Here is a 20,856-nt window from a genome sequence, read left to right as displayed (position 1 = left end):
GAGCAAAGAGAACTGTAGCTCAATTTCGATGAGAGGAAACTGTGTCCTTCTGCAGTCTAATCCAAGCGACCTTATTCTCAGTCTGTTCTTCCACATCTACCCCACCTGTTGGGTCCGACCCCTTCTCAATATTCACGTGCAAACTAGCCTGCCATGATGCTTGCTGACTGCCAACTTATGACGTGGGGGGAACACGTGCTTCGTTCCGCAAAGGGATGGCTTGCGACAGGGTTGATCGGGATCAAATCAATGACCATTCGTCTATATACAATATACTGGTCATTGACAGCTTGGAATTCATGGTTTCGAAAACAAATTGAAAACAGACGAAAGAGAGAAAGGGTCACAAAGAAGAGGTCTCATCAACGTATTCCATCATACAAAGTACATAACGTAAGAAAGTCCTAGAACCAAAGGCTCCAGATAATACGCGAACGTATCAAGGCCACACCTAGGGTTTCGCTCAAATGAGAAAGATATACTACTATCACCGCTTCTCAACAAGCAGGATATGCATCGCGCCATATGCAATCACAATGAAGGCGCCGGAGATGACGGCCAGCCCGATAACATCCTTCCACAAGGCGAGGGTATCAAACCCAAAAGCACTCAGAATCGAGGCGCCCGGAACTTCTATATCCAATCCATACTTGTGATCGATCAAGGTCAAATACGTCACTTCATTGACAATCAATGCCTCAAAGCCGTAGTGGAAAATAGATAGCTAGACGAGCGGTCAGCAGAGTACAATGAGGAAATACTTATGGATTGGTGGCAAACTTACCGTTTGTAGCCACAGAGCAGACTTGGGAATCGCGTCGTGGTTGAGCAGAAGACCAGCAAACAGGAGGCTGAACAACATCACAAGACTTCCGATCAGGTTGGCCACTCCTCCGTCACGGAAGATGATACCAATGAAAAGACAAATATTGGCGGCAGCAAGGTTAAAGAGCACCAGCACCAGAATGAACCGGAAGAATTCGCCCCAGGCTGGAATCAGTCCCGTCATTGGGTACACAATCATTCCCATAATAATTGGGGGCAGAAGTCGGAGAGGTACGATGTCGAACACCACTTTAGCCGCAAAATAGGTAATCGGGTGGTAATAGCCATTGGCTCTCTCACGCACGAAAAGAAGTCGCTCCGACGAGAAAACGGTCAGACTGGTGAGGGTACTGAAACCGAACAATGCCAGGATGAAAAAGAAAAGACCCAGTCGGTTCTGGAAGCCCTTGATGTCGTCAGTCAGTCCATAGAAGAGGTAACCGCACAGGACAGCAAGCAGAATGGAGATCGCATAATGGGTAAGCATCAACATCGGATTGCGGTACAGATTCCTCCAGGTCCGCTGTGAGAGAATCATGAACTGGCGGAAGAGGCCAATCCGAGCATAGCCCTTAGAAGTTGCAACGTGAGGAGCAGACAGAGCTTCCGCGTTGGCAAAGCCGTTGGCCGCCCGAGCATTCTGGATGGCGGCCACAATCTCGTCATGCACAGAACGGGCAATATCCGACGAGATGTAATTGGAGACCAGGATATCGAGATCTGTCTGGCCTGGAGCGACAGGTGGCAAATGATCTGGTTCTTCGGGAGTCTGGTTCGGTATAATAGCAGGTTGACGGGAGAGACGAAGCCATTGCTGAGTGTTGTCCGCCACATCATCCAATTGCACATCCTCTTCATCCGTTTTGGGTGTAGAAGGTGTCTCAGGATCCTTTTTCCGTGAGTAAAGTTGCCTGTCCTGTCGTTGTTTGAGCGAGACTCGCCGTTGACTCTTAGGCCGTCGGTTTGCTTCCAGGGTGCTGCTAGAATTATCCTCCAAGCTTACATTTGAGGCGCTTGCGACGGATTTAACCGCTCTCAAACTGCTCGAAGCTGTCTTCGGTGGATCCATACGCGCATTCAACAAAGGAGATCCGACTTCGTCACTGTAAGAGCGAGAAACACTGGCGTGCATCGTCAGATCAACCAGGTAATCAGCGATATTGAAGCCCGGAGGGCAAGAGTATCCCGCCTGGTCAAAGTATTGTTGACATGTCGAGAATGGGCCAGAATATACAGTTTTTCCTTTAGCCAGAAGAATAAGTCGATCGAATAGAGCCACGATGTTAGATCTCGGCTGATGGATGGTGAAAATGACAGTCCGGTTGTACGTCTTTGCCAGAGTGACCAGGCATTCCACAACATTGAAAGCATTGAACGCGTCCTAATTGAGCATATAAGCGAATGCTGCATGCATCGGGGCTCCACAACTTACCAGTCCACTAGTGGGTTCATCCAAAAAGAGTACACTGGGGCTTGTGACCAGCTCGCAAGCGATTCCTACTCGTCGCTTTTCACCGCCAGAGATGCCTCGGCCTTTACCTTCCTCGGACCCGATCAATTGGTCTTTTATGTGTGAAATTCCAAGCTGCTTCTCGACCTCGAATACTCGTTGTTCCTTTGCAGCTCGACTCATATCCCGAGGAAGCCGCAGCAACGCACTAGTCAGGATGGTCTCATGCACGGTCAAAGTAGGAAGCATGGTGTCCTCTTGGTCGACAAAGCCAATCATAGACTTGAAATCATGGTCGCTGATTTTCTCTCCATTGATATAGAATTCACCACGGACCGTGCCTCTCTTGTTCTTCCTAGCAAGGATGTCGAGGAAGGTGGTCTTGCCTGCTCCCGAAGCACCCATGATAGCCGTGATTTGACCGGGTTGAGATGCACCCTGAATCCCACTGAGGATTTCCTTCCCGTTAAGATAGTATGAGACATTGTCCCAGTACAGGGCTGCTGGCTTGTGCTCGGCTAGGAGTTTGGCCGCCTCATCATCCGAGTCGTCGGAGAGGGGCAATTGTATGCGGCCATAAGATCTGCGTGACAAGTACCATACTGCTAAGATCACGGCCACGACGAAGAGAGCACATCCTGCAATGACGCCAGCAATGAGAGGAGTGTTGATCTGTTTGACAGGGCGGGTATATCCGGGGACGTCTGTCCTATACAAACACTCTCCTGAGTTGCAGTTCAGCGTGATACTCTTGTCGCCAAAGACTGCCTTGATCAAGTCATCCATGGCCGGCTCCTGGAACTTGCTTCCATCGTCGGGACTACCTCCCACGGTTGAGACGGACGAGAACGATGCCGGACCTGCGATCGATTCTCGGAGGAAGTCGCCAATGTCAATGGAGCCCTCCTCGCCACACAGCATGCGTCCAGGAATACACTCGCAGTGGATGTTTTCGCACGTGTAGTGAGTCTTGTTTTGGTTATGAGTCGTCTCCAGTCCCCACTGACACGTATCCAGGCCGCAGTAGAAGGATTCTACCTTGCCAACCCAGAACTGAAAGTTGCACGTGTTGTCCTCCGCCTCGCAGGAGAATGTAACCTGAGGCTTGCGATCCTTTAATTGGTCAAGAATCTTGCGGTTCGTCACATCGCACATCTGGAAATTCTCCTTGACAGTAACACCTTGCTTGTAGCAGACGCCGCCTTCTCCTTCTGGCATCATGGCATTACAAGCATCGTCCGTTTGACAGACGTTGCAATTGAGACCTTCCCAGCCATCCTTACATGCGCACTGTCCATCCTTCGCGGGAGACCTCTGGTGGCCATCGGCCAACGATCCACACAACGGCTGTGCACAATCATCGCCTCCGAAACCGGGCGGACAGACACATTTCCCTGTAAACCTATCGCATGATGCAAACTGGGCGCATTGGAAGGCGTCTAGTTGACAGTTGAAGCACGGAGGGCACCCGTCTGGCCGATCGCTGAAGGTGGAGAAGAGCGGAGGTATTAGCTCGGCTTCGGAGTAGTTGCTCCGCGCTGCAACAGCAGATGCAGATAACGAGAGCCCGAAGGCCAGAGAAAGGTGTAGTATTGAGGGAAGCCTCATCCTGAGCTAGAAAGAAAGCAAATGTGTCAGCGACGGTGTACCCAGAGAGAAAGCGAGATTGCTGGCAAATATCGATTGGGGTGCGCACCGGAGACAGGGCCAATGCGGAGTAAGTGACGAGCAACGCCGAAGTAATCAAGAAGCCAAGTGGTGCATCGGGCTTCCCTAACAGAAGAAGACTACCAACAGGCTGGGCAAGAAGAAAAGTACCAGGAAGAAGGACCGAGATTGCTTGTGTGGATGGAAATGAGAGGCACAACAAAAACAATGCAAAGAGGCGGTAAGTTGATGAAGGCGAGAGAGAGAGATGAGGAGGTCGGAGGTTGGAAGGGAAACCGGTTGGGGCGATGACGAGGGCGGAGATGCGCTAATGGAAGCCATGGCCTGACAGCCTGGGGCACCAATGATAGCTCTCGGGAACCTACGTAGCACTGCCAGCCTGGAGCAGGTACACAGGTACCAGGAACTGTCTTCAAGGTTGTCTGGAGTCCCTTCTCGATCAACGCATTCTTGATTTTGTTCAAACTAAGGTAGTATCGCAATACTTGCCTCGATTGTGAATTCAAAATTGCATTGTGTGAGGTCAAATTCCTGTCAAATCTTACTTTTCCTTTGGAGTACCTGTCTTTCGATACTACTACTTATTATTATTACTGTAGTTTTCATCCAGATTGCTTGCTGAACAATCATCATCCGTCAGATACCCCAAGAAGCATCATAAAGTCTTTATGAATATTGTCACGCCATGTTTCCCCATAAAAATAGCGATCTTCCATCAAGCACGATCTTCAAGGGATTGTGAGACGGCCAATTTATTCGTGCACGCCCCTCCCCGGGAAACTGTACATTGGGGACCGAAGACACGCATAGATCCGAGGGCTAAGTCGCTGACACACGCCCCCGCATTAGGCACGCTGCTCATACCGCGACTACGAGGGTCTAGGTCTAGTGGTCAACAATCTGAAGCCTAGTATCACCTTCAACGTGACTGATCCATGTCGCACCCTCTAGTCTATGGCCCAGCTTGGTCTACCTATCACTCGCTGGCTACAAAATGGTCGCCTTGGCTTGACTCTGCTCGAGAGTGGTGGCGAAAGCCTACTCCAATGGCTAACAGTGCTCTTATTATTATACCGAGGTTCACTAAAGCCCAAGGATAAATATGACTATTGTTGCTGTCATGCTAAGCGACTCCAAGCTTCAGAGACCCACAGCCGGTGGATTGGAAATACAACTGTAGGTCCCGGGGGGGGGGTCCACAAAGCTATTCATGGCTGCCATGCTAACGCGATCTCGTTGTTCGAGATGCCTATCAGGGTCGCTTACGAACAAGGGTTAACTATTGTTCGAAGCTGGTTAGTATCCATGCACAGCACACTCGAGTAACATTCAGAACGCCTAAATTGCTTGGCCATGTGAAACCTAGGCTGAAGTAGCGGACATACCGTAACTGTAATAACTCCTCTTGTCATATACTCCTCGGGGGAAAAGTGGTCGATACTCAATGAGCAGAAGGCAGCAAGGCGAGGTGCACGATAACCGTGTCATATTTCTATGAGTATCATCAAATCGAGATAGTATGAGATCCAGTGGAGTCGATCATTTGATGGGATCGGTGATGGAGTATTGTGGGTGGGTAAGTTACGTACCGAGTTAGTGGTGGGGCCTCCCTAACTTAATCCCCCATACATACCGGAGAAGTTCATTCAATGCATAACTTACTCTGCATAGTCTTCCAGCCGAGGTATGAACCGGTATGATGTCTGACGTTCATTGTTCTGCCCCGTTTGAACCATGAGCTTTCTGAAGAATGGATACTCACCCACCACCCCTCTTTTCCTCCTTTTATACCTTCATTGCCCCCATCCACTGACACTTTCTTCTGGCTTCTGTGCTGTTGGAGTATCGTGCGAGATTTGAGGTCCTCTTCCCCCCACCCCTCCCCCATTCGGCCATCTCAACTCCCCAGAGCCCTCGTCACTTGTCTAGTGGCTCGGTAACATGCTCGAGATTCCTGGTGATTATGCTAGAAGATTGAAATGTATACGGTTTCAGATCGCTGACTTAGCTAGACGTCCCTCTGTCTCTTGCCGGGCCGGCGGTGGTCACTACCCTCGCTTATGTGAATGCGAAGTACTCGCTCTTCTATGATCGCATATTGATCAAGGTTCTTCTCAAGATTGCCTTCAATCTCCGGTCGGGCGAGCGTCGCGATAAAGTCAACTTATTCTACAAGCTCGAAGACCAGGCCTTGAACCCCAAAACAAAGGACCGGCCGTTTCTTGTCTACGACGGCCACACCTGGACTTTCCGAGAGACTTACACTACGGCACTGCAGTATGGTACCTGGCTGAAGAATGTACATGGCGTCAAAGCCAGGGAGGTTGTGGCCATGGACTTCATGAACTCGTCAACCTTCATCTTCATCTGGCTTGGTCTATGGAGCATCGGCGCCATCCCCGCTTTTATCAATTACAACCTATCGGGGAATCCTTTGACGCATTCCATCTTGACCTCATCCGCAAGGTTGCTGCTGGTGGATGAGGAGCTGCGCGCCCAGATCCCTCCTGAACAGCTTGAGAACCTCGCCTCTCCAAAGTTTCGAGAAGGCAAAGGATCTCTGGATGTGGTTTTCTTCACACCTGAGGTAGAATCGCAGATCCTACAAATGGAGCCCATTCGAGAGGACGATAAAGTCCGTGATGGCATCAGGATGCGGGACACAGCGCTGCTTATCTATACAAGTGGGACTACTGGTCTTCCCAAGCCTGCTATAATCGGCTGGAGAAAAGCTTGGAGCTCGGGTATCATGATCACGAACTGGCTCGGTCTTCAGAGCACGGACCGATATTATACAGTAGGTTATCCCTTTTGCCTTGAGAATGATTGCTGACTTGAGGCAGTCCATGCCATTATACCACTCATCGGCCTCTCTGCTGGCTGTCATGCCGTGTCTCTGGGCTGGCTGCACGGCCCTTATTGGTCGCAAATTCTCTGCGCGCAACTTTTGGCAAGAGGTACGGGAAAGTGATGCGACAATCATCCAATACGTGGGGGAGACCTTGCGATACCTCCTTGCTGTGCCGCCTGCTCTCGACCCGGTCACTGGGGAGGATTTGGACAAGAAGCATAACCTTCGCCTGGCAGTGGGCAACGGCCTCCGTCCAGACATCTGGAATCGTGTGAAGCAGCGCTTCAATATCCCTACCATCGCCGAGTTTTACGCATCTACTGAGGGTACCTCCGGGTCATGGAATCTTTCTTCGAACGATTTCACCGCCGGGGCTATTGGTCGGAACGGAGGGTTCACTGGATGGATTCTCCGGCGCAGCGTAGTGGTTGTCAAGATTGATGAAGTCTCGCAGCAGCTCTGGCGCGACCCGAAGACTGGCTTCTGCAAAGCGATGCCTCGAGGTGAGCCTGGAGAATTGCTGTGGGCGGTGGACCCCACGGACCCCAAGGAGACCTTCACCGGATATTTCAACAACTCCAAGGCCTCGGATAGCAAGCTCGTTCGGGATGTTCTGCGCAAGGGCGACGCCTATTTCCGGACTGGCGACCTAGTTCGATGGGACAAAGAGGGCCGGTGGTACTTCAACGACCGTTTGGGCGATACGTACCGCTGGAAGAGCGAGAACGTATCGACTGCCGAGGTGTCCGAAGTGCTCGGTGGCCATGCAGACGTGCATGAAGCGAATGTTTACGGGGTGGCGCTTCCCCACCACGATGGCCGGGCTGGCTGTGCGACGATTCTTCTTCGACAGCAGACTCGCGCTGAGGATTCCACCACTCTGATTCCTCCTTCCCAGGACACACTGAGCAGCTTGTCGGCGCATGTCTTGAAGAACTTGCCGCGTTATGCCGCCCCGCAGTTTCTGCGCATCACGCGGGCTATGCAGACGACCGGGAACAACAAGCAGCAGAAGCATGTTTTGCAATCGCAAGGAGTGGACCCATCACTGGTTGCTGCAGACGACCGATTGTACTGGCTGCAGGGCAGCCAATACGTTCCATTTGAGCGGAATGACTGGAGTCGATTGCAGGCTGGGCAGGTAAAGCTGTGAGGGTGGATGGCAGGATATGTGTTGGGCGCATCCTGGGGGTTTTCCAAAGTACAGTACATACCAAGGTATACCATGTCTATAGTATCTGCATATTTTCAAACAGTGTTCAAACAGTGGGCTTGCTGGGCTGAACGGGAATTTAGTCGAGATGCCGAAGGGATCCACTGAGTGGGTCATCTCGGAAGATGGCTGGCTTCTCGAGGCTATCTGACGGTACTTATATACTGCAAACAGTCGCGAGAAGAACGTACATACAGCCAGACATTCAAGACGATGGTCAATTCTAGTTCGCTCAGTTCAAAACTCACTAGAGTGGTTGCGTTATCTTGAATGCCTATCTGATCTTCGTACCCAGGTCAAACGCTGATCTCGAGCATATCGGCTACTCGGAAAGTGCCCGGTCTCGGAAAGACCCATTGAGACCGAGGTATAAAATGGCTCTCCCCGCGGAATCCAGTTGGAGATCTCTCCACTTGCTCCCCATTCCTCATTCTTTCTTCCACAACATCAAAAGCACTCAACCCCACGACTTGCTCACTTTCCACCATGTCCTTCTCCATGACACGATGTCCCTCGCTCCGATACCTTCAGATCAACAACTGCCTCGATAAAGCAAGACCCAGCCGCCAATTCTCCATCCACCACCCTCTCCGCACGGAATCCAACACCTCCACCTCCACCTCCGCATCCGCCATTGCAACAGCCTTCCTCTCGCGCTTCCAATCCCTCGGCCCACAAACCCGCACGCAAGTCCTCGACGCCAACCAACTCCAGCTCCTTTCGCTCACTCTCAACCGGCCCTCTCTCTTCCCGGACTCGCCATCCCTGTCCAACGCCTCCACGCCGCTCCCCACGGGCACCCCACTCCCGGCCGGCTACCACCTCGTCTACTTCACCCCGGCATTCCTCGAAACCGAACTCGGTATCGACGGCACCGACACCTCCTACAACCCCGCCGCCCCCTTCACCCGCCGCATGTGGGCCGGCGGGGAGGTGCAATGGCCGCGGGACGCCACGACCGGCCAACCGAACCTCCTCCGAGTGGGCCAGGAGGTCCGCGAGACGACGCGGGTGCTGAGCGCCTCGCCCAAGGTCATCGGCAAGACGGGCGAAGAGATGATCGTGGTCGGCGTGGAGAAGGAGTTCCGCAATGAGGACGGAATCGCGGTTGTAGATCGGAGGTGCGTTTCGCCCAACCCCAGACCCCAATCTCCCTATAATCTCCTCTGCACAAAGTCCCCCAAAATCTCCCGCGCCGCCCTTCAACTCCCCTCTCCCTCCCCACGCCCCACCCCTCAAAGCAACACCAACTAACCAAAAAGGGCCAAAAAAGGAACTGGATCTTCCGCAAAGCCCTAACCTCCCCCTTACCACCAACCCAAACAGCCACCCCACCACCACCACCCACCACAACCGAACTCCCCAAGCCAGCTACCACCACCACCACGACAACCGGAAAAACCCACACGCGCACCCTCCGCCAGACCCCCGTCACGCTCTTCCGGTTCTCGGCCCTGACCTTCAACCCGCACAAGATCCACTACTCGACGCCGTGGGCGCGCGAGGTCGAGGGCCATAGGGATATCGTGGTGCATGGGCCGTTGAACCTGATTGCCATGCTGGATCTGTGGCGCGATACGCGATCCTCCCGAGAACTGTCGCTGCCGGAGAGGATCAGCTACCGCGCGACGAGTCCGCTTTATGTCGAGGAGGAGTATCGGGTGGTGCTGGATGAGGAGGGGGCGGATGGGATGGGGCGGGTCCAGATCCTGGGGCCGGGGGAGGTGGTGGCTATGAAGGCTGAGATTCGGTAGATGCTTCTGATTCCTCGGGAGTTTTGAGGATAGTATATAAGTCATAAGTAATGGAGGGGGTGGATGAGGAACCTGCGCCTGCATTTCTTCCGTCCATGTATATAGTATGTAGGCGCTCTGTGGGCATTGCGTTCTGGTGTGTCACCAGAGGATGAGCTTTAGAGGTCTGAAATGTTGGCTGGGTCGAAGCTAGCTACCAGCTCTCGAGCACCGTGATTCCATCTGTAGACACCTCCTGATCTCTGACTCCCGCCGATGGCCACCAGATACAGTAAATAACTTGCAGGCTTTGTACGACATCATATCCTCTATAATTTAGACATATTCATGAACCCATCTAAGCATGACAGTAACTCTAGCCCCCTCTAACCACCAAAGCCCCTCACCCCTAAACCCCCCTTTTTCCTCACGCTAAGAAGACCAAACCAAACTTTTCAACAAACATAGCCAGAGGCATACCTCAGAACCATCCCCCTCCATCCCCAGAGACCGTGAAACAACCATATCCCACGGACAAGCAAACCCAGCCCACCTCACCTCGCCAACCTCTTCTCATGAATAAACAAACTCGACACAAACGAGCAAAACACGACCCCCACCACAAAGGCAAAGCTCTTGTTGGTCGCCCAGCCGTAGCAGCTGCGCACCACCCTGGCCACGGCGGGATCCAGCGTCTTGATGAAATCCAGACTCTGGCGGACGCCGGCCACAATGCGGTCGATGTCGTCGCTCTCGCGCAGGGCCCACTGCAGCCGGTCCCGGAGGACCTGCTGCACGACTGTCGAGGAGAGCGAGAGGCCGATGACGGAGCCGAGCGAGCGGAAGAGGTACGAGCAAGCTGTTACGACGGCTTGGTCCTCGGGGGTTGCGTTGGAGACTATTCCAGACAGATTAGCGGTGAGCTCCGGGGGATGAGGGATACAGGGCTGGCTTACTTAGGCTGATCAGCGTGGAAGTGACGCCGATGCCGTTTCCAAAGGCACAGAAGACCGTGCCCAGGACCATGACGATGGTGTTCTCGAACGCACCGCCGGAGGCGAGGGTGGTGATTGTTAGGCCCAGCGTGAGCAGCGCGTACGCGAAGACCGTCAGCCAGTAGAACTTGCCCGTCCACTTCATCACGAAGCCGGCGAAGAGCGAGCCGCTGACGCCGGCGAGAATGCTGGGCAGCAGGCGCAGGCCCGCGACCGTGGCCGAGACGCCGTCGACGGCCTGGAAGTACAGCGGGATGTAGAAGAGGGCAGCCATCCAGCCGCCGAAGCTGAAGAAGTTGCAGCCGTAGGCGGCGAAGAAGGTCTTGTTGAAGATGATGTGGCCCGGCGCGAAGGGCTCGGCCGCGTAGAAGCACTCGACCACCACGAAAAGCACGAACAGCGCCCCGGACACGCTCAGCGAGATCACCGTGATCGGGATCGTCCACGAGACGTTGCTGCCGCGGTCCAGTCCCAGGAGGAACCCGAACACCGCTCCCACCAGAACGATCGCCCCAGGGAAGTCGATGCGCCCGAGTTTCGTCCGCCAGTGACTATCCTCCACGGCCGGCAGGTGAAGCATTACGGTAACGGCGACGAAAGCAAGGGCGCAGAGGGGTGCCTGCGCGATGAATGCCCTGGTGACATAGGGTAAGCGGTCTGGTTTGTTGGTCTGAAACAAGAAAGTGGACTCACCATCGCCAGCCGATGTAATCGGCCAAGATGCCACCTGCAGTGACCGGTCAGACGAAAGCACAAGATAGCAGCGCGAATGTCTTACCGAGAGGTGCGCCAACTCCAGCACCGGTCGCGTAAATCATGTTGATGATCCCTTGCCACACACCCCGTTCGCGGAGAGGCACGATATCGCTCATGAGGATGCTCACTACAGTCGTCATACCGCCGCCTCCGACACCTTGGAAAACCTGTTGTAGGGTTACTGATTAGCATCTAGCGAGTACAGAAGAGCAGGGTTGCTTACGCGTGCAGCGATGAGCTGGTTGATATCCTGCGCAAGACCACAGAACAGACAGCCGATCCCGAAAATGGCATAGGAAAACAACAGGCAGGTTTTGCGACCAAAAATGTCACTCAGTTTCCCGTAGAGAGGTTGGAATGAAGTCAGAGTCAAGAAATACGAAGTGGCGATCCAATTTGTCAGATTCAGGGCCTTGAGATCGCTACCGATTTGACCATAACTAGCCATGATGATGGTCTGATCGGCCGCAGACAGGAAAATCTAGCCAGATGCATTAGCACTATGTCTATTTGAATAACAAGCAAGGATACATACCCCTATAGAGATAGCGGGCAGAATATACTTCAGATTTGGGCGTGCCTCCGACGCAAGTTTGGTCTGATTCTCCTCCTCGTCCCGCGCGGGGAGCTGTTGGGTGCCAGCCTCAACATCGCCGATATTGGAGATAGTCCCTGTGGATTGAGTGTTACTTTGAGAGCCCAGCAACGGGGATGTCTCCGTCGGGGTTCTTTCCGCTGGCATCGTTGACTCCGGCACTGTCTCCACTGGTCAGAGACTAGCAAGCCAATATGCGCATGAATTGCAGGAACAGGAAAGGAAAAAAGATGAGACGAGGGAGGCTTTTGGACTATGAGGTGCTTCATAGTGCTGCTCACGTGCTGATAAGCCTCCCCACCCATTCCTGACAAATCACCGGCGGATCAGGCTGCCACCCCCACTTTGCCTGAGGCCCTAATCGTGATAAGATGCGCTACTATTCCCAATTAAGGTCCGACCGTCGGAGGTTATCCGCCTGCCATTACTTATCTGCTATCATCATTAATGTATTGGTTCTGCTCCTTATCCATCTACCGCCCCATCCATCGCCGAGGTTGTTGTTCGGGCCGGTTGGGGTTGGAAGTGAAGCCATGCTGTAGAGAGACGACCGAGATCCATGGTATCATAGGTACCTCCATGAGAATAAAGGGAAAGTTGATCATAATAGTTGTGGCTATGCATGTCTTCCAAGTAACACAATTCCAAAGGAGTGACGCCGATATTCAAAGGACAGAAAAACACACCGATTCGTTTACATGGACGTTACAGAATCTCTTCATGAATGCTCTACTCTATCTCTCTGACAACAATGAAAATCATGCGTCTGTCTTGGGTTCCTCAGCCACGGGGATGGGAATGGGGCCACCAGGCGAGTCCGGCAGGCGAGCGGTCAGGACCTCCACGCCATCCTCCGTCACCAGCAGCGTGTGCTCAAACTGAGCGGACAGCTTGCCATCGGCAGTGGAGCTGGTCCAGTCATCCGGCCACGTACGGTCGCGGTGAGTACCCAGGTTGATCATCGGCTCGATGGTGAAGCACATGCCGGGCTTGGCCGTGCCGACCGCCTTGTTCTTTGCGTAGTGGGGAACGTTGGGAGCGCAGTGAAAGAGCTGGTTGATACCGTGACCACAATAACTCTTGACCACACTGCAGTCGCGGGACTTGGCGTGCTTCTCGATCACATTACCGGGGTCTCGGAACAGCATGCCGGGCTTGACCAGCGCGATGGACTGGTCCAAGCACTCTCGCGCGGTCTCCACCACTCGGACGGCGTCTGGGTTGGCCTTGGCCTTGTCGCCGACGTAGTAGGTCTCGTTGATATCGCCGTGGAAGCCGTTGTGGTACAGGGTCACGTCGATGTTGACAATGTCGCCGTCCTCCAAGGGGCGCTGATCGGGGATACCGTGGCAAATAATCTCGTTGATTGAGGTACATACCGACTTGGGGAAGTTGACGTAGTTGAGCGGCGAGGGGTAGGACTAGGCCGCATTAGTTTCGAAGGTCATTCAAGAAACGCACTTTGTAGCATCCTCCGCTGGCAGACCATGACACCACTTACATCACGCTCAACGCAAGCTTTGTGGACCACCTCATCAATGTAGTCGGTTGTGACACCAGGCTTGATCTCCCGTGCAGCGATATCCAGAACTTCACGAGCCAAGCGACACACTTTGCGCATACCCTCCTGCTCCTCCTTGTTCAGGATAGTGATGTTGTGACGACCAACGAACTTCTGCTCGGACCGGGGAATACCATCCTTGGCGTAGTCGGGGTGAGGGATGGACTTGGGGACGGTTCTCCGGGGGGACAGCGGATATACGGGTCTCAAGTCACCGGCGAAAGGGTAGGAAGGGAAGGGGTTGTAGAGCCCCGTGGCTGGATCTGGTTCAGAAACTACTTTGGGTGTAAAGAGGTTGCTCAGGAAATTACTCTTCTTGTGAATCGTCTTGTGTTCGCTCTGTGCAGGAGGGGATTAGCCATAGTCGGAGGACAAGCGTCGCAGAGAGGCAAAAGGAATCCATACCCAGCTCTTTTTGAAACAGTCCTGCGAGCAGAAGAAGCTATCCGTCCCTTGTTTAAGGCAAGTTGGACACTGTAGCGTTCCAGCATTCTTATCGCAATCCACACCGATACATTTCCGGGCAGTGACTTCGGCAGTCATCTTGAAAGTGTCTAGAATGCAGAGAAGGAGGTAGAGAACCAGAAATAGCGATGCTTCCGAAGGGGTATGGAAATGTTCCGCAGCGCAAAGAGGGAAAAAATGGGACAATCCCCCGCGGCTGAGCGGCGCCAATCGCCGTTCCGCCAACCCAGGCAGAACTGAAGTGAAAACTAGGTACCATTCCTAAGACGGTCTAGCGCAGGGCATGGGACCGCTATCCCGACAGAGTCTAGCGGCTGATCTGGAAGCGCGCGTCTACATCACGTGTCTCGGAAACATAGATCGGAGAATAGTGGCTGATTGGAGGAGATGAATGGCAGAAAACGGCATGTGGGGCTCCGCCGGCCGTCTTTTCTTCTTCCGAGTTTGTGACGCATCAAAACCAGTCTGGAACCAGTCAACATCTCAATTTGTAATCTGTTGTATCACGCCACACTGTGACTTTTCGAGCCAAGAGCTGCAGAAGCACAGAACTGCCTGAGGTTGTATACCTACATCTCTAGGGTCTGTGGGCTTTTACCTCCTTTACTTCAAGAGCTGTCGTGAGACTTCCTCTTTTCGACTCTCCCTTGATCGTCACTTCGCCCCCCGCCATGGCACATTCCACACCTGCCAAACAAAAAGTTGTCATCGTGGGCGCAGGCCCGGTGGGGTCCCTTGCAGCTCTCTATGCAGCAGCCCGAGGCGACGATGTTGAAGTATATGAGCTACGCGGAGGTGAGTTTAGTCGCTGTTGTTTCTATTCGATGCATTTTCCACCTGCGTTCGTCGTTTCTGCCATATCGCGACCCTTATCCACTTCTTATCGACCCCACTTCGATATCTATAACTGCGCTCTCATAAGCCTCAACGACTTGGCTCAATAACATGACCTACAGATCTGCGTGATCCGGCGACTATTCCGCTAAACTTCACAAAGTCTATCAATCTGGCGCTGTCGGAGCGAGGCATCAACGCCATGCGGGAGTCGCACCGCGATGAACTCATCAATCGGGTTCTCGCGGACTCGATTCCCATGCATGGACGCATGATCCACGGCCGGACAGATGGCAAGCTCTGGGAAGCTGCTCAAGCATACGACGTTCACGGCCGAGTATGTTACTCCCCTCCATGGTTTACATCCCCGCCAACATGCCCCTCAACCAAACCCATCCAGCATCCAGCAAAAGCTCCCGTCTAACAACACACCATCAGGCAATCAACGCAGTCGACCGCGGCACCCTGAACAACGCCCTTCTGGATGAGTTGGAGCAGACCCCCAACGTGCGACTCTTCTTCAACCACAAGCTCGTCGGGGCCGACTTCCGCGCCAACCGGGCCTGGTTCGAACGGCGCGACCCCGGCAGCAATCCCTACGACAAAGCTACAGAAGTCGAAGCGACCTTCGACCTCCTCATCGGCGCCGACGGGGCCCACTCGGCGGCGCGCTACCACATGATGAAGTTCGCCCGCGTCGACTACCAGCAAGAGTACATCGACACGCTGTGGTGCGAGTTCCGCATCCCGCCGTCCCCGGCGACCAACGACTTCCTCATCTCCCCGAACCACCTGCACATCTGGCCCGGCAAGGAGTTCATGTTCATCGCCATCCCGTCGGCCGACCGGTCCTTCACCTGCACGCTCTTCGCGCCCGCCGACCACTACGGCACCCTCTCGGCCAGCTCCCCCGACCGACTGATCGAGTTCTTCGACACCAACTTCCCCGGGGTGTGCCCGGACCTCATCACCCCGGAGGCCCTGCACGAACAGTTCACGACCAACCAGCACCTGCCCCTCATCAGCCTGAAATGCAAACCCCACCACTACGACGCCAGCGTCGTCGTCGTCGGCGACGCCGCGCACGCCGTCCTCCCGTTCTACGGCCAGGGCCTCAACGCCGGGCTGGAGGACATCCGGACGCTGTTCGACATCCTGGACCGACACGGCGTCTACAGCAACAGCTTCAGCCCGGGAATGCAGGACGACCCCGAGCGCCGCCGCGAGGCCCGCCGGCGCGCGCTGCAGGCCTACACGGACCAGCGCGCGGCCGACACGCACGCCATCAACGACCTCTCGAAGCAGAACTTCCTCGAGATGCGCTGGGGCGTCAAGTCCCCGCTGTACCGGCTGCGCAAGGCCGTCGAGGAGTCCATGGACCGCTACCTGCCCGGTCTGGGCTGGCAGACGCAGTACACTCGCGTCAGCTTCAGCAACCAGCGGTACTCGGAGGTGGTGCAGGCCGTGCGCAGACAGGGTCGCCTGCTGGGCCTGGGGCTCAGCGCCGCGGCCCTGGTGGCCGGTCTGTCGGCGGTGGCGGTGGGTCTGCAGTTCTGGAGGCGACGGCCGGCTCCCCGCTCGCTGTGGGCGGTTCTTCGCAATGTCTGGCGCGAGGCGAGGGGATGGCTTTGATTTCTCGGTTATAGACGCTTCCTTCCCACTCCCCTCATTCCCCGGCCTTTGTTCCTTCCCAAATCTCCACGACTCCTGCTGCGGAATGCTGATGACTGCGTGATCTATCTGTAACATTATTCTCCTTTTCTTCCCCATTTAGATGCTGATCTAGAGGTCTAATTATGAGCAATTCCCTATTCATGCTTTCACCAGCCCCCCGATGAAGCCAGTTTTCTGCACAGTACCATCACGTACCTTTCGAAGCACAGCACACTTTTGCCTTGCACTTCAGCCATACCATAGAATCGGATACGTATTATTTGGACACTCTGAGGTACTTGGAAGTCTGGTGAAGACGGCTAGCCTCGTTCACGGCCCCCGCCGCCTGCCTCTTGGCTATCTCGCTTGCTCACTGACTGTATGTCCTTCTGTCACAAATGTACAGTACACCTAGATTGCTTTGTCTTCTTCCTTCTGTCACGCACATTCCAGACATAATCTTACTGTGCGCACCCATTACCCATTAGCAGACAATACATCGAGCGTCCGTCTCGACTTCTAGACTAATAGAATGATAGAAAAAAAGAAATACATCCATGTTCTGCGATAAGTCTCAGTGACCCCGGGTCTATGTTGATGCACAAGAGGAGTTCCTTCCGCCTCAGCACTGAGAGACACAGCCGGTCTTGCACTGATAGGCCAAGGCACGAGCCTTCAATATTCAAAGAAAAGCTGGTAGAGTGGAAGCCAGCAACATGGACAAATTGAACTTGAACCCACAGGAGGGCAAGAACGGCAAGGCAGGCAAATGAGAAAGTCACCACAATCCACCTGAAGGGTGTATCACAAGAAAAAGTGAACAGAAACATGCAGCTCGGGCTGATTGACAGTAGCTGTCACCGAGGGAAAAGTCAAACCCGAAAATTGTTTCTCACAAGAACAACAGAAAAGCCCGAAATGGAAAAGAAAAGAACGCATATAGGCCGTAATCATGAGGAGGATAGAAGAGAGTCCTAGTCAATAGATGCAAAGGGCTGTGAATACTCTTGATCGCGTAACGATTTATCAAGTAGCGGCATAGTTTCATCGTTATCATCAGGCCAAGTCAGTCCCCAGACCAAGGATTGTCTGGGAATGGGAATCTCTAGTTGGATTTCGGCCGCCGGTTTCATAGCTTTGCTCGTATAGACCGAGTTCAGGTTCACCACTTCGGCAAAGTCACTGGGAAAGGGTCCATCTGGTCCATGAGAGACGAACGCACGTGGCTCCTGGGAGTAACTTCCTTGGGCTACCCTCCAATGGACAAGGGAAACGCCTGACGGAAATGGCAGAATGGCTTTTTCCAGCCGGATGGGTCTATAACATGGTGGAGTCGCGGCCACTGCCAAAAGGGAAAACTCATTAATATCATCACTGAGGATCCAATATCCGAGGTCAAGGGCCGGCAAATGTCACTCGGCGACTGCGCCGGTCCTGAATGCGCTTCTCCGTGTCAACATAAAGATTGTCAAGGTACTCCATTGCAGCGGCATCCTTCAAGATCTTGGCCACCTGCGTGCCGGCGGAGATAAGCTGAAGGACGTTGCGATCGTCCTTGATGGGCCTGGATTGATGCTTGGCAGCATGGCGCATCTCCAAGGAGTTCTCCAGTATGGTGACTAACTGCTTGATCTGGCCGTTATACAGGACCCTGGCGGGGATCCGCCGCTTGGTGGCCAGTCTTTTGAGGAGGTATACCCACTCAGTCCATTCACGGTCTGAGGGAACTCTCACCTGTCTCTTGTCAGGCTCCAGTGGGATTGGAAACTGGTACTTTGCAACAAAGTCAAACGCGCACTGCGATAGTCGGTCGTTCACCGAGGACAGGATACGATCTTGTTCTGAAACATCAAGATTAGTAGGTAGATGAGGCAAGTCCCTTCCTTGTGCCGCGATCACACGCGGAGAGGGAGGTTCAAGTAATTGATGGGGGCCGTCAAACTCATCCCGGTTCGATGGTCTTCTCTGTGAATGGTATCGGGTTGTGCCCTTGAACTTTTCACCAGACCGTCGGCTGTTCCTCTCAACCATGTATTCCGGCGTCTCGAAAGACCTGGCAAAGTCATATTCCCGTCTCAAAGACTCCGCCGGCAAGCGAGCAGGATGGTCCCACTCCGGATAATGAGGGACGGGGCGTGGTAGTGAAGTTCCTGATGGTGCAGCTATATTGGCATTGATCTGGGAAGTCACTGGCAGCCCGCTGTACGGCATAGAGAAGTTAAAATCCGGTGAAATAGGTTTGGGGCCCCTCGCGGCAGCACTCGGGACGTTCATGGGTCCGCGTTCAATGCGGGGTGGTGACATCCTTGTAGAGCTGCTTATGAGTGAGTTTTCCCTCGGTAAACAATGCTTCTGGAGAGGATGCTGAATGGTAATACAAGATGAATTGGTACCTTGGGTGGTAAATGATAGGACTTTCGCTCGGGGTCCCATACATCGGTGGCTGCTGGGGCGCAATACCACTGCAAAAGGTGAGCTCTCCACATGACTTACATGTCTTGACAAAGACGAGATACAGAAGGTCTCGGTTCGTGCTAACCTGTGATGGGACCAAGAATCATCGCTGCCAATGGACTGCGTACAAGAGCCACTGCTTCCTGTTACCCGCGAGAAGTAACTAAGGCCCGATGACATGGTGATCAATGGAGGCGAAATAACAGATGGCATGAAGTTGAAAAGCTATAGTGACTGGCGTGACGAACTGTACTGGGAAGCTGAGTGGTTGTGGAATTGTGAAGGACGGTGGCGAGTCAGTCCAGACCATCGGAGACTGAATCTAACAACAAATAGAGAAGACGTTTATAAGAATAACCTGACTGGAATGAATGGCAGGTACAAGAACAATTTGTTGCAGGCGCCAGATAAGCTTTTTATCTCTGGACCGCGTGAGGTACGAAGAAGGAGAGGACATGAAGAGCTCCACAGCAGTGGCAACTGGGAGACTCGATCAGCCTGGAAGGCAACCTGTCCTTGTCAGAGAGCAACCGCGTGCCCACTGGTAGTCATATAGGTCAGTTGTATATACGGCGACAAAGGATCTATCTCGGACCCATATCCAATCGAGGTTCGACCCCACAGTGCCCCATTCGATTGACAGGGCAAGCTAGTAGGATCGATTGAGCCAGAGACGCCCGGCACGGCTAGGTTGACGATAATTAAACCATGGTAATAAGCTAAGCGGCATTCACGACAATAAAAGCAGAGAGAGTGGGGAGCTGCACAGGCATATTGGGGTACAGGGCCATGGATGAACCCGGCTGCAAGAGGCAGCCAAACTACCCATCAGCAGGCTCTCGCCAACTCTCATGCGCTGATCTCATCCCCAACCGCGGTTGTCAAAACCAAACGTAAGAGAAGAGGAGTTGAAGGATTCGGTGATGCGTAGGGTTTTGGGCAGCAAGAATCGGCCGGATTGCGCAGGGAAGATGCATCCACTCGATGGAGGGAGGACGACATATCCAGGCAATCGACCCAATGCAGGTTCTAGGTATTCAATGGCAGTTTGGCGCGGGAGACTGCTTCTGTTTAGAGTTCCTGGGCACAGAGTGGATGATCCCATTTGGTCCCTCTTTCGTCTTGCCTGTCGCCAGCGTTTCCAGTGTCTCCTCTTGCGTCGAAGAGGACTAGAGTGGGGTGGATGGCTGGATACAGAGCATCAAAAGAAGAAAAAAGGGGGGTGGAGGGGGGGAGATAGGATGGTGGGGAGAAGCACGGTGTGTACTCCATGGTTGACAGTTTGAGGATGATTGCACACTGCAGCCACCATCCCTTTTCGGAAAGGGCAATGAAGTGCCCACAGTGGATGCCTCAGTCCTCCGACAGCCTGCCTGCCTGCGTGCCTCGCCCTGAAGCAATATCAGACTACAGTACCTACTAGGTATTCCGTACCTACCTAGCAGTCATTGTCACTGAATCAAAGCAAGCAATTAAAGCAAGCAAACTAGCCAGCTAACCTGGTACAATCCCAATTTCCACCACAGCCTGATATTTCAATTTCCCATTACGGTCTCCGTCTCCACTGACCATCTATCTATTCATAGATCTTTCGATGCCAGTCCACCGATAACTATGCAATCTATCCAGGCACTGGCCTGAATGCCATGATAGATGACCATATTTACCACCAGCATTGATTCCACCAATACCACCACGAGCCCTCGCTGGGAGATTGCTTTGAAAGCCTTTCCATGTAGCATTCGAAGACGACCACGGCGCACGCAGACTACTCTACAGCACAAAGGGCAATGATAATGAACA

General features: G+C 53.5%; 7 protein-coding genes across 7 annotated transcripts; 3 read left to right on the top strand and 4 right to left on the bottom strand.

Moving 5' to 3' along the window:
- Positions 1–233: 233 nt before the first annotated feature.
- BO72DRAFT_416391 (putative ATP-dependent permease ADP1) lies at positions 234–4,196 on the bottom strand. The gene is made up of 3 exons (XM_040942593.1): positions 2,258–4,196; positions 785–2,206; positions 234–724 (listed from the first exon to the last, which is right to left on the bottom strand). The coding sequence occupies exons 1-3, from the start codon at positions 3,881–3,883 to the stop codon at positions 488–490; spliced, it is 3,285 nt and encodes a 1,094-aa protein (XP_040795787.1). The 5' UTR covers positions 3,884–4,196; the 3' UTR covers positions 234–487.
- A 1,459-nt stretch (positions 4,197–5,655) lies between these two features.
- BO72DRAFT_416390 (putative long-chain fatty acid transporter) lies at positions 5,656–8,083 on the top strand. Its single transcript, XM_040942592.1, has 3 exons — positions 5,656–5,900; positions 5,956–6,740; positions 6,787–8,083. The coding sequence occupies exons 1-3, from the start codon at positions 5,885–5,887 to the stop codon at positions 7,945–7,947; spliced, it is 1,962 nt and encodes a 653-aa protein (XP_040795786.1). The 5' UTR covers positions 5,656–5,884; the 3' UTR covers positions 7,948–8,083.
- Positions 8,084–8,433: 350 nt separating this feature from the next.
- Positions 8,434–9,761, top strand: BO72DRAFT_441276 (hydroxyacyl-thioester dehydratase HTD2; the record flags this gene model as incomplete). The annotated part of the gene is made up of 2 exons (XM_040943475.1): positions 8,434–9,128; positions 9,281–9,761. The coding sequence occupies exons 1-2, from the start codon at positions 8,494–8,496 to the stop codon at positions 9,759–9,761; spliced, it is 1,116 nt and encodes a 371-aa protein (XP_040795785.1). The 5' UTR covers positions 8,434–8,493.
- Positions 9,762–10,165: 404 nt separating this feature from the next.
- On the bottom strand, positions 10,166–12,289 carry BO72DRAFT_416384 (putative MFS multidrug transporter). Its single transcript, XM_040942591.1, has 6 exons — positions 12,027–12,289; positions 11,715–11,972; positions 11,514–11,658; positions 11,429–11,462; positions 10,697–11,370; positions 10,166–10,638 (listed from the first exon to the last, which is right to left on the bottom strand). Exons 1-6 carry the CDS (start codon positions 12,231–12,233, stop codon positions 10,295–10,297), a joined length of 1,662 nt encoding a protein of 553 aa, XP_040795784.1. The 5' UTR covers positions 12,234–12,289; the 3' UTR covers positions 10,166–10,294.
- Positions 12,290–12,742: 453 nt separating this feature from the next.
- On the bottom strand, positions 12,743–14,268 carry BO72DRAFT_453386 (methionine aminopeptidase MAP1). The gene is made up of 3 exons (XM_040945967.1): positions 14,053–14,268; positions 13,588–13,986; positions 12,743–13,507 (listed from the first exon to the last, which is right to left on the bottom strand). The coding sequence occupies exons 1-3, from the start codon at positions 14,188–14,190 to the stop codon at positions 12,845–12,847; spliced, it is 1,200 nt and encodes a 399-aa protein (XP_040795783.1). The 5' UTR covers positions 14,191–14,268; the 3' UTR covers positions 12,743–12,844.
- A 318-nt stretch (positions 14,269–14,586) lies between these two features.
- Positions 14,587–17,078, top strand: bna4 (kynurenine 3-monooxygenase). Its single transcript, XM_040945966.1, has 3 exons — positions 14,587–14,907; positions 15,069–15,283; positions 15,385–17,078. Exons 1-3 carry the CDS (start codon positions 14,784–14,786, stop codon positions 16,576–16,578), a joined length of 1,533 nt encoding a protein of 510 aa, XP_040795782.1. The 5' UTR covers positions 14,587–14,783; the 3' UTR covers positions 16,579–17,078.
- A 633-nt stretch (positions 17,079–17,711) lies between these two features.
- Positions 17,712–19,621, bottom strand: BO72DRAFT_308171 (uncharacterized protein). The gene is made up of 3 exons (XM_040940480.1): positions 19,139–19,621; positions 18,978–19,061; positions 17,712–18,913 (listed from the first exon to the last, which is right to left on the bottom strand). The coding sequence occupies exons 1-3, from the start codon at positions 19,264–19,266 to the stop codon at positions 17,995–17,997; spliced, it is 1,131 nt and encodes a 376-aa protein (XP_040795781.1). The 5' UTR covers positions 19,267–19,621; the 3' UTR covers positions 17,712–17,994.
- Between the last annotated feature and the right edge of the window lie 1,235 nt (positions 19,622–20,856).

This window comes from Aspergillus fijiensis (genome assembly GCF_003184825.1).
Source record: "Aspergillus fijiensis CBS 313.89 unplaced genomic scaffold BO72scaffold_90, whole genome shotgun sequence".
NCBI classification, from domain to species: Eukaryota; Fungi; Ascomycota; class Eurotiomycetes; order Eurotiales; family Aspergillaceae; genus Aspergillus; species Aspergillus fijiensis.
The sequence above is the reverse complement of the archived record's forward strand: the minus strand, read 5'-3'. Positions and strand labels throughout refer to the sequence as shown.